Raw genomic sequence first — 12,816 nt, 5'->3', positions numbered from 1 at the left:
CGCCCGGCCTAAGTTTTGTATTTTTAATAGAGATGGGGTTTTGTCATGTTGGCCAGGCTGGTCTCAAACTCCTGACCTCAAGTGATCCACCCACCTTGGCCTCCCCCCAAAAAATGTTAAATCTTAACTCATCTAACAAATTCTGCCCCAATATGTCTGCTCTGCCCACTCATTTTGCAGTGTTAAAGACCACTTTACTGGAATCTTACTCTATAGGATTCTCATCCTAAGAAGATAGTTCCAGCTGACTGAAGTCTTATCGGAGTTCTTTGGCTGGGTTTACTAACCTTCTAGGAGGACAAAATGCTGGTTGCACAAGAATGTGAAAGTATTTAATGCCACTGAACAGTACATTCGAAATTGGTTAAAATGGTAAATGTATGTTATACATATGATGTGTATTTTACCATAATAACGAAGAAAAGGACATAAGGCCGAAGATGGTATGTTTTGTGTGTGTCTATGTGTGTTTATGTGATCAGGATTTCTATTCATTGTGATGACCAAGACAATGCAATGCAGATGCTATGCAGACTAGCAAGACTGCTGTGGGTTGGGGGATCTCGCACACCAACAGTGAGGATGATAGCCTGTCCTGGACTCTCTCATGTCCACCTAACCTCCAGTGGCTTAGGCCTGGCCCTTCCTGGAAGCAGGGTACTACTAGCCAAGTTGGTTCTTGTGGAGGCCCTCTCATATGACAAGGGTCTATGTAACTAGTTGTCCTTTCTTCTCTCTTCCAGCCTCATACCTTGTCTAACTTCAGGCCACTCCCTCCCATGATTCAAGCTCCCCATCTTAAGGAAGACCAGAGGCTTCCCCAGTGCTGGCAGGACAGCTACCTTCCAGCATGCTGACATGCATGGCATCATTGGCTTTCTTTGGGACACTGAGCATCACTTCCAGGCCATCCTTGAGCTCCCCTTTCCCTTCTTCGCAGCAAGTTAAAAGTTCCTGGGGAAAAAAAATTCGGGACACAATTAGGGCCACCTCCCCCAGCTTCCTCCCACCACCTAACCCACCAAGGAAATTACAGACCAGCTTCACTCTCTGTAATGGTTCCCTCTGATCTACAAAGAAAGTGAGGTGAGATGGGGTAAGGGGTTATCTCCAAGAATTCAACCACTACTTTTCTCCCACACTGAGCTTTCTCAGCCCAATCCAGCCCAAACTAACTCAATCCAACCCAACTCCCAAATTGATTGACCTATAAGACAGCAACTGAGGTCTTCTCTGTCACTGGACGGCCCTCAGAGAGGGGACTACCCCAGCAAAGCACATGAACAGAGGTACAGTATTTTGCAATCCAATAAAGAGACTAAAGAGAAGAATGAGGAGAATAAAGGGAAGATCAAGAGTGTGCTACACAGCACTCATATATCCCTGCATGCCTACTGTGGACACCACTTTTATTTACAAGCCTCTACAGCCTGAATGCTGGCTTCCATCTTACTGGGAACAATCTGAGGTTGGAGACTTAATAGGCTAATGACATTCCAGAATAATAAACTATTTTTAGATCATATGGATCAGGAATTCCTAATCTGGTCCAATAGATGGGATTCTAGACTATTTCACTGTCAGATGAGGTAAGTGCAATTAAGAGAGATGAAGTGATTTTCCTCAGGTTATATAACTCAGTGGAGGCTACGCTGGGGCCTGAATCCAGGTCTCCTGAATCCAAATCTGGCACTTTATTCACCACATCAATGCTGTGTCTCATATATTCTGTCCCCCACTGAGACCTCCAGGGGCAATACCCTCCTTCTTTTACCTCCTGGGGAGCTGGGGAGCATGTCCTTTCTTTTGTATTTCCTCATTGGAGACTTGGCCATCACCACCCCCAAAAAAGATACATAGTATCTGGTTGGTGGAGAAAAGATCATTTCCAACTATATGGAGAATCATAAGACCATTTGGAATGATTTTTGCTTAAACCAGAATGTTCGCTTTACATTTTTCCTATTAGGTTCACTGGATCTTGCTCACTTTGACACTGGGAGAGGAATGGTTAAGCAACAGATCTGCAAACTATACTCTTTCCTTGAGGGGACAAGGGATGGGTGTTGAGGGGAGGTGCCTTTCCTAGAAAGAAGTTCAACAGATCAAATCTTGTAAACATTTTAACGACAGACCTCCTCACAAATAACCTAATGGTACTTGCTAGCAAGAGGGGACTTAACTAGGAAATATTTTTTAATAGGATAAATCTGGTCTGTCTAGGGCTTCTTAACAGTAAACAGTCCTAGAATCTGTGGCTTTAGAGGCATGGCTCTCTGGAAGGTGTCACATAAGTTATGCAACTATCTAAGTAAAAAGGGAATATCCTTAATGAGCAAATGGCTCTTTTCAGGGCAAGCCATACAATGTGATGCACATAATTTTCAGACCTTGTAGATCAGTCTGGCCACAGCATGTCCTGATGCTGCAAGAAAGGACATGGAGCTGCCCTGGTGGTCCTGGCCCTTTTCCCTGTGTCATCTCTGCCTTAGAATTACTTATATCCTTGAAATTATGAGTAAAGCTTTATACTTGGTAAGAGATCTAATTAGTGAGAGTCTGATACAAAAATCTAATCCTTAGTGTTATCTTGGATATATTTCCGTAAGGATAAGGGAGGTGAGTGTCCAAAGAAGAAGTGTGCTACCTAGATCACATGTTTGGGAGGGAGACGTGATCATTTCTCAGCTATGTCCTTGGCTCCAGTCAGTATAATGTCATACTTGTTCGGAAAGTGGTATTTACTTCTGCCAACCTAAAGTTCTGAGATTTTCCCACCCCTTTCCTTATTTTAACCTTCCCAATCTTATTTTCATACATCATCAAAGAAAATCCTGAGGCAAAACGTAAGAGAAAAAACAAGAAATATGCTTCAGTTTGTGACAGAAAACACAAATCAGTGTAATCCTCCCTGCCCAAAACAATTTAGTAAGTCTACCAATCTACATCAGGGTCAATAAATTTTCCCTGATCCTTGCTATACTTTATGATAAGGAGAAGGCTCCACATTTAATTTAGGATCCTTTCGTAAAGCCACAGCAGATTTACATGAAGGATGTTGAGCACTCTGATATAGTTTCTACTTTCATGCCATACCTAAAGTGATGAACCCCAGAGGATACTGATAATTCAATATACATTTATTTGAAATAAAACTGACTTTATGAAAATAAATTCCCTATTATTTATTTATAGGAAAAGCTCAGCAAATTGTTTTTCTCTTACTCAGCAGGCGCTCTGCCACCAGCACATTTAAAAGGGACCAAAATTATATACTTCTCCTTTTCTTTTCTTTCTTTTTTTTTTTACACAGAGTCTTGCTCTGTCCTGGGCCTGGAGTGCAGTGGCATGATCTCAGCTTACTGCAACCTCTGCCTCCCAGGTTCAAGCAATTCTTCTGTCTCAGCCTCCCAAGTAGCTGGGACTACAGGCACATGCCACCACGCCTGGCTAATTTTTGTATTTTTAGTAGAGACGGGGTTTCACCGTATTGGTCAGGCTGGTCTCAAACTCCTGACCTGAAGTGATCCACCCACCTCAGTCTCCCAAAGTGCTGGGATTACAGGCATGAGCCACTGGGCCCAGCCTATCTTCTTAAAAAAATAATAATAATTTTATGACTTCCTCACAATCAAAATCCTGCCACTTTTTCTACTTCTTAGCTACCTCCATAGGCACCTCTTCCTTAAAACACTCAATTCTAGAACAAAGGTCCAGAGCCCAACCCTTCAACTGCCTTCAGCAAAACACAAGCCTATTCCGTCCTAAACTTCCCTCCCTTGTCTGTGCCACATAACTCATCCTAGGGTGCTTAAGCCTTACAGGATTCAAGGGAGAGGTAAAAAGCCATATATTTTTTTAGAACTGCATCTTAGTTGATATAAGACACTAGCAGTATGGATAGGTGAGTCAGCATCGGTTTGTCTTTTTTTTTTTTTTTTCCCCTTTTTAAATTTACAACCCAACCAATTCTTGAAAAAACTTTGGGATACACACATTTACTTCTGTGGCCTTAGAGGCACGGTTCTCTTTAAAAAATCATAAAAACTTTTATGGTTTTTAAAAGTCTATTAGTACAAGAAAAATAATTTTATTTTTTATTTTATTCATTTATTTTTTGAGATGGAGTCTCACTCTGTTGCCCAAGCTGGAGTACAGTAGCATGATACTGGCTCACTGCTGCCTCCACCTCCAAGGTTCAAGCAATTCTCATGCCTCAGTCTCTGAGTAGCTGTCCAGATTACAGGCACACACCACCATGCGCAGCTAATTTTTCACCATGTTGACCAGGCTGGTCTTGAACTCCTGACCTCAAGCAATCCACATGCATTGGCCTCCCAAAGTGCTGGGATTACAGGCATAAGCCACTGCACCCAGCCAACAAAAATAATTTTAAAAGGCCAAGCATTTAGCGGAACAGGAAAGAAGAAGGCAATTATACACAAAATCTGGGCTAACGAGATTCTTCTGTAACCAACCACAAAATTCAGTACTAACTTTCGAACAGCCACAGGTAAAGAAGGGCCTAAGCATCTGTCATTTAAAGACACAAACGGTACTCATTTTTCAGGAGAGAGGATTCCTTACACCTCTGTCCTGAGATGTCACAAGAATTTCTTGTGAGTCTTTATATAAGACATTTCAAAAAACAAAGAAAGGAAAGCAGATTTGCCTGAATAGCTGAGATGTCTGCACACTCTTTCCTCACACTAGTCCTCATAGAGGCCAAGGGTGTGATATCGAATTGTAACACTTTAAGCTGTTTCTGCAGGGTTGGATGGCTGTAGTTCTGGAAGCAGATGCCCGTAGCCTTTTCTAGGAGATGAGGAAGCAGAAGAATTGGAGAAAAGAGGCTGAAGGGAAATGATGGTGCATGGCTCCACCCTGACTCAAAGGACAGAAAAACCCACCAGGGCACAAGCTCCTGCACCTTCACTTCTCTGCTGCCCTCACGCCTCTCATCATGGAACCCTAAGTGCTAAGCCAGGGAGATTACATGGGCTGGGAATGGTGTACTCACTCCATGACTACAATGGTGGATTTGAAATTAAACTGGTTTTCAGGTTCAGTGAAGCTAGGTTAGTTAAGTTTTTGCAGGCATCTCTAAACATAAGCTGAATTACATCAGTTTTTCTCTGAAATTATACAATGTACTTATAACATATCCCCTACTATCCCTTTATCTTTGCATTAAAGGAGCAACCAGCAGGATATTCCAAATGAGGGAAAACTTTACCCCTAAACCTTAAGAGTATAGATGGGTGTTATTTAACTACCTGTGTCAATTCCCCAGGCTTTCTGTGGAAATGACATTATTTTCAGTGTATCAATGCATTGTTATACAAGAAGGATCAACCCAACTTACTTAGTGTTTTATGTATTTGGTTATTTAACTTTTAAAGAAAATATTTTGAAGGAAAATCCAAATCTCTTGGTTGGCTCCAGAAGAACCCCTAACGTGAGAACCTATAGATATAAGAATACCCTTGTGTTTTAATATGTAACCTTTGACTATTTTCCTTCAAAATCCTCACCATCTTGACATTCACAAACACAGAGATTAAGGCAATGGTAGGTGCCACCCTGGCCTCTACTACCCATGTAAACTAGCACTGCCCTTAGGACTCTGACCTTTTTTTTTTTTTTTTTTTTGACTGAGTCTCACTTTGTTGCCCAGGCTGGAGTGCAGTGGCACGATCTCAGATCACCGCTACCTCTGCCTCCCAGGTTCAAGCGATTCTTCTGCCTCAGGTTCCCAAGTAACTGGGATTACAGGCACACATCACCACACCTGGCTAATCTTTTTGTATTTTTAGTAGAGATGGAATTTTGCCATGTTGGCCAGGCTGGTCTCAAACTCCTGGCCCCAAGTGATCTCCCCACCTCAGCCTCCCAAAGTGCTGGGATGATAGGCATGAACCACTGTGCCCGGCCAGATTCTGATCCTTGATTTCATCAAAAGCAGGGGCTACCAGGAAGAATCTGCTTCTGGAAGGAGGGACAAGAAGGCATCTAGGGGCCAGCCAGTGCCTGAGAAGACAATTGCTAAAAGTTGTGCAGTGGTAGGTAGATGAGAAAATGGTCACAACTTATTCCTGCTCCCATTTCTCCCACTTCTGCCTTAAAAGAGGCATCTGGAATTCCATGGGATAGGACAGCAATGCCAGTGTGGGTTGAAGTGCTGCTCTAGGTAGAAGAAAGGTCTTCAGGCAGAAGCATTCCCATCCTTAGGGGCCAAAGCTGGGACTCCCTTGGCCCAGGCAGTAGCCAATGGAGGGGGAGGGGGAGGAGAGGGGAGGTACCTTCAGGAGCAGTTGATATTTGGTGATCCTTTGGACAGGCTTAATTAGGTAGGAAGAGATGGAGTTGGCTAGACCATGCCGCTGCTGTATCTCCTGTAGGGATGAAAACAAGGTGTAATTAGACACAGAGTGGCATGTGCATGTGTGTGTGTTCTGAAAGGAGAGAGGCAGGAACCAGAAGAGAGGAAGAAAGAGGAAAAGGTAGACAAGTATGAGAAAATGGTCTTTGATAGGGAGAGGGGAGTAAAAAGAGAAACAAAAGATGCATATAGAGAGAAAATAGGAGAGAGTAAAAAGGGAGAAAGCTTAGGGAACGAAGCAGTGTGTGAAACAAATAGAAATTGGGCAAAAATGGAGAAAAAGAACAGTAGAAAAGAGAGCAATAAGGTAAATAACAGAGTGGAAGGTAAGGAGAGATGACGTGGGAGTGAAAGGAAATAAACTTCAAAAAGGAGAGTGAGTACAGGGAAGGCAGAGAATGAGGCTTTAACTTCCATTCTGATGGCTCCTGAGGAGCCTTTCCCTGCCCTCAGTCTCCTTAAAATAGCAGAAAGGTATATCTCTTTTATTAATACCATCCTTCTCTTTAAATTTAACATACCCCAACTCAGGGTCATCACTTTCTTATAAATGTTTCATTGTGATCAATGGCACCTCCTTCATTCTTCAGGTCTCCTAAGCTAGAAACCACAGAGTCAATTTTAGTAATTTCTCCACTGTTATTTCTGGTGACAAATCTCCTTTCCATTTCCAGGGACATCACCCTCATCACTCATTTCCAGGCTAAGGCCATGGCCTCCAACTGCTGTTTGTGCTTCTAGTCTCTCCTTTTAATCTACTCTCTAACCTACCTCCAAAATAATCTTCCACTCCCCAAAATCTAGGGGTTATAAGGGTCAGAGAAAGGTATATTTTTGTCCCTGCCCTCAAAAAGCTTATAGTCTAGCTGAGAATACTCAACGCACATGAACTAGAGATCAACAAAGGACAATAGGGGAAATTGTACAGTCAATAAAAACAGAGAGAGGCTATTGGGGTTGGGAGTAGCCGGGTGGTTAGTAGAGATAAGCCTCAACTTCACCTGGAGCTTAGAGGTGAGGTGGGCAGAGGGGGTGGGTTAAGTAAAAGATTAGAAGAATGACATTCACTCACATCAAACACAAAATGTACTAGCTGAAATAATCATTGTATGGTTAGGTGATGATGAGGATCACAACTGAATGGTACATAGGATGAACACCCACCTTCTATAAGAAGTGAAAAATATAGTTAGATATGCAAAGTTGGGTCATTGATGGGTTTGAGTTAGGAAAGAGTTAGGATATGATGGTAATTTTTTCAATAAAGTATCACAGATCTTAAAGAGAAAAAACGGCTGAGGCATGGTGTCTCATGCCTGTAATTCCAGCACTTTGGGAGGCCGAGGTGGGAGTATCACTTGTGTCCAGGAGTTCAAGACCAGTCTGGGCAACATAGCCAGATCCCATCTCTACAAAAAATACAAAAATTAGCTGGATATGGTGGCACATGCCTGTAGTCCCAGCTACTTGGGAGGCTGAGGTGGGAGGATTACTTGAGCCCAGGAGGTCAAGGCTATAGTGAGCTATGATCATGCCACTGCACTCAGCCTGGGTGACAGAGAGAGACCCTGTCTCAAAACAAACAAACAAAAAAACCACAACAAAAAGAAAAAAAAAACACATGAGAGACAGAGAGACAAGTTATGAGGCTATTGGAAAGGCCCAGATGTGTAGACATAACGTTACCACATGATCCAGCAATTCAAGTTCTAGGTACATACCCAAGAGAAATAAAATATATCCATGCATGAACAACCCAAATATACATAAACTGATAAATGGAAAAATAACATGTAGTATATTCATACAATGGAATAATACTTAGACATAAAAGGAAATGAAGTCCTGATGCATGAAACAAAATAGTTGAACCCTGAACACATTATGCTAAGTGAAAGAAGCCAGTCACAAAAGAACATGTACTGACTCAATTTTTATGAAATGTCCAGGCAAGGTAGATCTATCTGTAGAGACACAAAGTATATATCATTGGTTGTTTGGAAGTGGAAGTTTGTGGTGGAGAGCTGGGGGGTGATAGCTAAAGGATACAGGATTGCTTTGTGAGGTGATAAAAATGCCCTAAAATTGACTGTAGGGATGGTTGCATATATCTGTCAGCACACACAAAAAACCATTGAATTCATACTTTAAATGGTTGAAATGTATGATATCTGAAATCATCTCTCAATAAAGCTGTCATTTAAAAATAGGTCCAGGTATGCAATGTAGGGGTATGTTCTAAGCTAGAATTAGTGAGAATAAATCATTGGGAAGAATAAAAGAGACATTTTCTTTTCTTTTCTTTTCTTTTAAAGATGGGGTTTCACCACATTGGTCAGGCTGGTCCTGAACTCCCAACCTCAGGTGATCCGCCCGCCTTGGCCTCCAAACTGCTTGGATTATAGGCGTGAGCCACCATGCCTCGCCCAAAAAGGGATATTTTAAAGATGGACTAGATAGGACTTGTTACGGGGCTATGAAGAGCAGTAAAGGAAAGAGAATAATAATTTAAAAAATTATTCCATTTCCTATCAGAAATTATTTCTATCCCAGAAAGCAGTAATTTTGTCACCATTTGCCTCTTCCCCAGAGACGTGTGGTTACAAGACTTGTTTGAGGATGATGGGCAAAACAGCTGCAGCTTGACTCTCTTCAGGCAACTGAACCTGTTAGTTTATCTGGAGGTTCTGGCAAGACAGCACAAGCAACAATGCACCTTTGACACTCTTCCGTCTCTGATGAGAAGCCCAGCTTCAGGAAGGCTGCATGTGGAGCAGCGAGGAAGGGGCCTACGTCAGTCAAACCAAACTGAGACATCACACCCACGCTGTTCTCACATTTAGGGTCAAACGTTCTGGATCATGTGAATGTGTAACCCTTTCTAGGACTTTAATTCTCTGTGCTCTCTTAACAGTAATGGATATTAGGGGACTCTCTATATTAAGGGTTTATCTCATTTATAGAATGAGGGCCTAAAGCAGATGGTTCCTAAATGTAGAAGTTAGGGAAACTCTTCTGACAGAATGAAAATAAGCTGCAAAGATTACACCTTTTAGAAAGTTTTGAAAGCAATCGGAGAGTTTACTCTCCTCCTTCCCCACTTCCAGGGCAGATTTGAAGAACTCCTACTGGACTGTTTTTCTGGCTTCCATCAGCTTTTCCAACTAAGGTAGAGACTCACTAGGCACTACATTGGAAATGGGCGACAGGGTGGGAAATTTGGGGATATACCTGACTTATCAAAGCCTAGATATTGGCTAGAAATGGAGATGTGAGGTACGTAGGACTAAAGGAAAACACAGTCTAGTGCCAGGCACTGAGATGTTTACAAATATGAACCAGGCAAAAAGTCTCAAGGAGCTCATAGGTGGAGGGAGATGCGAGTAATAGAAAGGTACACTGCTAACCTGCTCAAAGGAAAATCATTACAAATGCTATAACAAAGATACAAAGTACAAAAGAAAGGATTCCTGCAGGAAGCAGCATGTGACCTTTAAAGGATAGGAAGAATTTTGGAGAGAGAGAGAAAGAAGGGTGTGTGTGTGTGTGTGTGTGTGTGTGTGTGTGTGTGTGTGTGTGTGTGTGTGTGTGTGTGTTATGGAGGGGACACAATCTATCCTAGGCAGAGACAGCAGCGTGAGCAAAGATATGAAGCAGAAGAGTTTGAGGCATGCTCAGAGCACAGGACATGTATGTCAGAAAGGTGCTAAGTGGAAGACAGGACATGATACATTTAAAACTTCAGAAAGAACCTTCTGGATACTGTTCATGAATAATCAATAGAAGCATCCTAAGGGAAAAAGATCCTCAATCAGAGGTAATAGTGGTATAGAGCATCCAGTATGATACTCAATAATATCAGGTCAAAGAAGTACTTTTCTTGGGTTCTTCTTTGGTACCAAATCTGACCCCAGATACTCCAGTGTGGGACACATTGAGCCATTTCCATATTAATGCTCCATTAATAAAATATGTGTGTGTTTCTTCATCTGGCTTTCTCTCATTAGAGTGTCATTTCTTTACTGAACATAAGACATTTATAGAATCACTTCTGTTGAGGCAGTGCCAGGCTAGAAAGACGCTCAGGGAAGGTTTCTTTTGCACACCTGAGTACAAGAACCCTGTTTTAATGTCTTTTATTCTCCACGGGGCCTAGCCCACTACCTTGCATACAGTGGACATCCAAACATTTGTGAAAAAAAAACAAAACAGGTAGGCAGAAAGATAGATAACCTTTAAAAAGTTCTAAGTTGCTAGTTTGTCACTTCTGATATGACTACCAAAATGGCCATCACTGCTATAGTCTGCCTCTCACTAAACTTTCTTTTTTCCCCAATTTCACTTTTCCCTCTTATTCATCCTTTGAATCCTGCAGGGATCCCTTTGATTTTGCTTACTGTAAAGCCAATACATCACTCTCTTTGGGAATCAGCACTAAATAGATAGATCTCACCATTCACCAACAAGATTGTGTCATCATTCCAAACCAAAGGATCTGACAAGGCACACCAGCTTCACTCTTTTCTTGGCTTCTATCACAGCAGAAGTGTTCAGGCCTGGCTGCACATCACTCTCACCAGAAACTAAAATATCCCAAAGCTCAGGTCATAGTCAGGCCAATCATAGCAGAACTCAGGCATGAGATTCAGGATCAGTTTTTTCCAAAGCTTGCCAGGTGATTCCAATGTGTAGCCAAAGTCAAAACAACTGCATTAGAGAAGTGATTCTCAAACTTGAGTGGACTTCAGTCACCCAGAGGCCTCTTTAAAACTCAAGTTGTTGGGCTCCCCCCGAGAGATTCTGATTTAATAGATGTAGACTGAGGTCCAAGGATCACATTTTTGGAAACACTACGTTTGTGAGAGCTGTATATGAAGCAGAAGTGAAATACATTAATCAACGGCTGCATCACAATGGGCCTGCTCTAAACATGTGCTTTATGGCTACCTAGGTTTGGTGTGGAGGAATGGAAACAAATTTGCCTCATCAAAAATCACATTGGTTGACACAGGATAGGGTAAAACAAAATATAGGTATATACATTTTTGGTTTTTTTCCATGCTTAAGGTTTGGAGCGGCCAGTAAAGAAAAATTAGGAACAAAGGATAGCTAAACATCCATTATGCTAAAGCAGAGAAGTATTTCCACCTGCTCATCAGCTGCTCAAAAATGGAAAACCACAACTTACATCAAAGAAGGTGCCTGCATGCTCCAGGATAAGCTGGTTGGAATCAGGCTTGTTTTTACAGTAGGTGACATACATCTGAAATTTGTCTGCCTAAAAAGAACAAAGATAATAACAGATAAGCATACATTAGTTGCTCCCTTCTGTCCACAATGCTAAACGGCCCAGCAAGGGCCGTACAGTTAAAACCCTCAGATGCCAAGGGCTAGATTTTCTATGGCAAATGTTCTGTGCTCATCCAGCCCCCATGGTCCCCTAACAGACATGGAGATGTCTTTCTCCTGTCAGCATGTAGAAAAAGCTTCTGAAACTGAGCTCATTTTAATACTAGTTTGTGCTAGGAAGAATCAGGAAAAGCAACTCATACATCCTGATCTATTCTGAAATTGGACAGAACTTAGTTACTGATTTTACCCATTTTTGGATTATCTACAATTGTGCTCCCCATCTTGAAAAAAGACAGTATTTGCTCTGAATACAAAAACAAATAATGAAGATAAAGTACGTCCACAGAGGTAGATCTGCTTGTACTCTAAATGTCTCCATTGGAGAGAGGTAGAGGGGCATGTCAAGCAATTATACTATCCCCAACTTCCCAGAGCAATGACGGGGGTGGGCGAGGGGAGAGAAAGCAGACTGACCACCTGGGGCAGAGGCTAAACAATGGTTCCTAACCAGATTTTGTTACTTCAAGCCAGGAACCTTATGGCTGGGTGAAAATTCATTTCTTATTTTCACCCAGCCATAAGGTTACTGGGAAAGGTATGTATATTTTTGCCACCAAATGCTTTTCTTATTTGGTGAAATGCTTTCCATCTCAGAGCCTTTGGAACTTTGTGTTTGCATCCTCTTCTGAGACAGCAGCCCAAACATGTTTTTATTACAGCAGACTTCATTTATGCTAGCATTGTTCTAAGAGCTTTACATGTATTCACTCATCTCGTCCTCATGAGACCTCTACACAGTGAGTTCTATTATTATCCCCAGTTTGCCCATGAGAAAACTGTGGCACAGGCTGGTTAAGTGACTTTGAATTCCCACAGTTAGCAGGTAGCAGAGCCTTACCAGCTAACTGTGGGAATTCAAAGTCACTTAACTAAGCAGGGTATCTGACTTTAGGCTTCTTGGTCTTAACCACTTTCTTTCAATACATTATAAACAATTTCTTCTACCCTTCATTTCTGCATTACATTCATATATTAAGATTATGAGACTTAAGAAAGTCACCTTGGGATAATTCCTGGCAAAA

The 12,816-nt window shown here is 41.9% G+C and overlaps 1 protein-coding gene across 1 annotated transcript in view; it reads right to left on the bottom strand.

Annotated features, from left to right (window-relative positions):
- KALRN (kalirin RhoGEF kinase) overlaps window positions 1-12,816 on the bottom strand; it is a 635,807-nt gene that overhangs the window by 237,361 nt on the left and 385,630 nt on the right. Inside the window, exons 27-29 of the mRNA XM_037734035.1 lie at window positions 11,571-11,660; window positions 6,303-6,395; window positions 843-954 (exon numbers count right to left, since the gene is read on the bottom strand). Of these exons, the coding sequence (XP_037589963.1) occupies window positions 843-954; window positions 6,303-6,395; window positions 11,571-11,660 (295 nt within the window). The remainder of the gene's footprint in view (window positions 1-842; window positions 955-6,302; window positions 6,396-11,570; window positions 11,661-12,816) is intronic.

The sequence above is a fragment of the Cebus imitator genome, unplaced genomic scaffold (assembly GCF_001604975.1).
Source record: "Cebus imitator isolate Cc_AM_T3 unplaced genomic scaffold, Cebus_imitator-1.0 Scaffold568, whole genome shotgun sequence".
In the NCBI taxonomy this organism is placed as follows: domain Eukaryota; kingdom Metazoa; phylum Chordata; class Mammalia; order Primates; family Cebidae; genus Cebus; species Cebus imitator.
The sequence above is the reverse complement of the archived record's forward strand: the minus strand, read 5'-3'. Positions and strand labels throughout refer to the sequence as shown.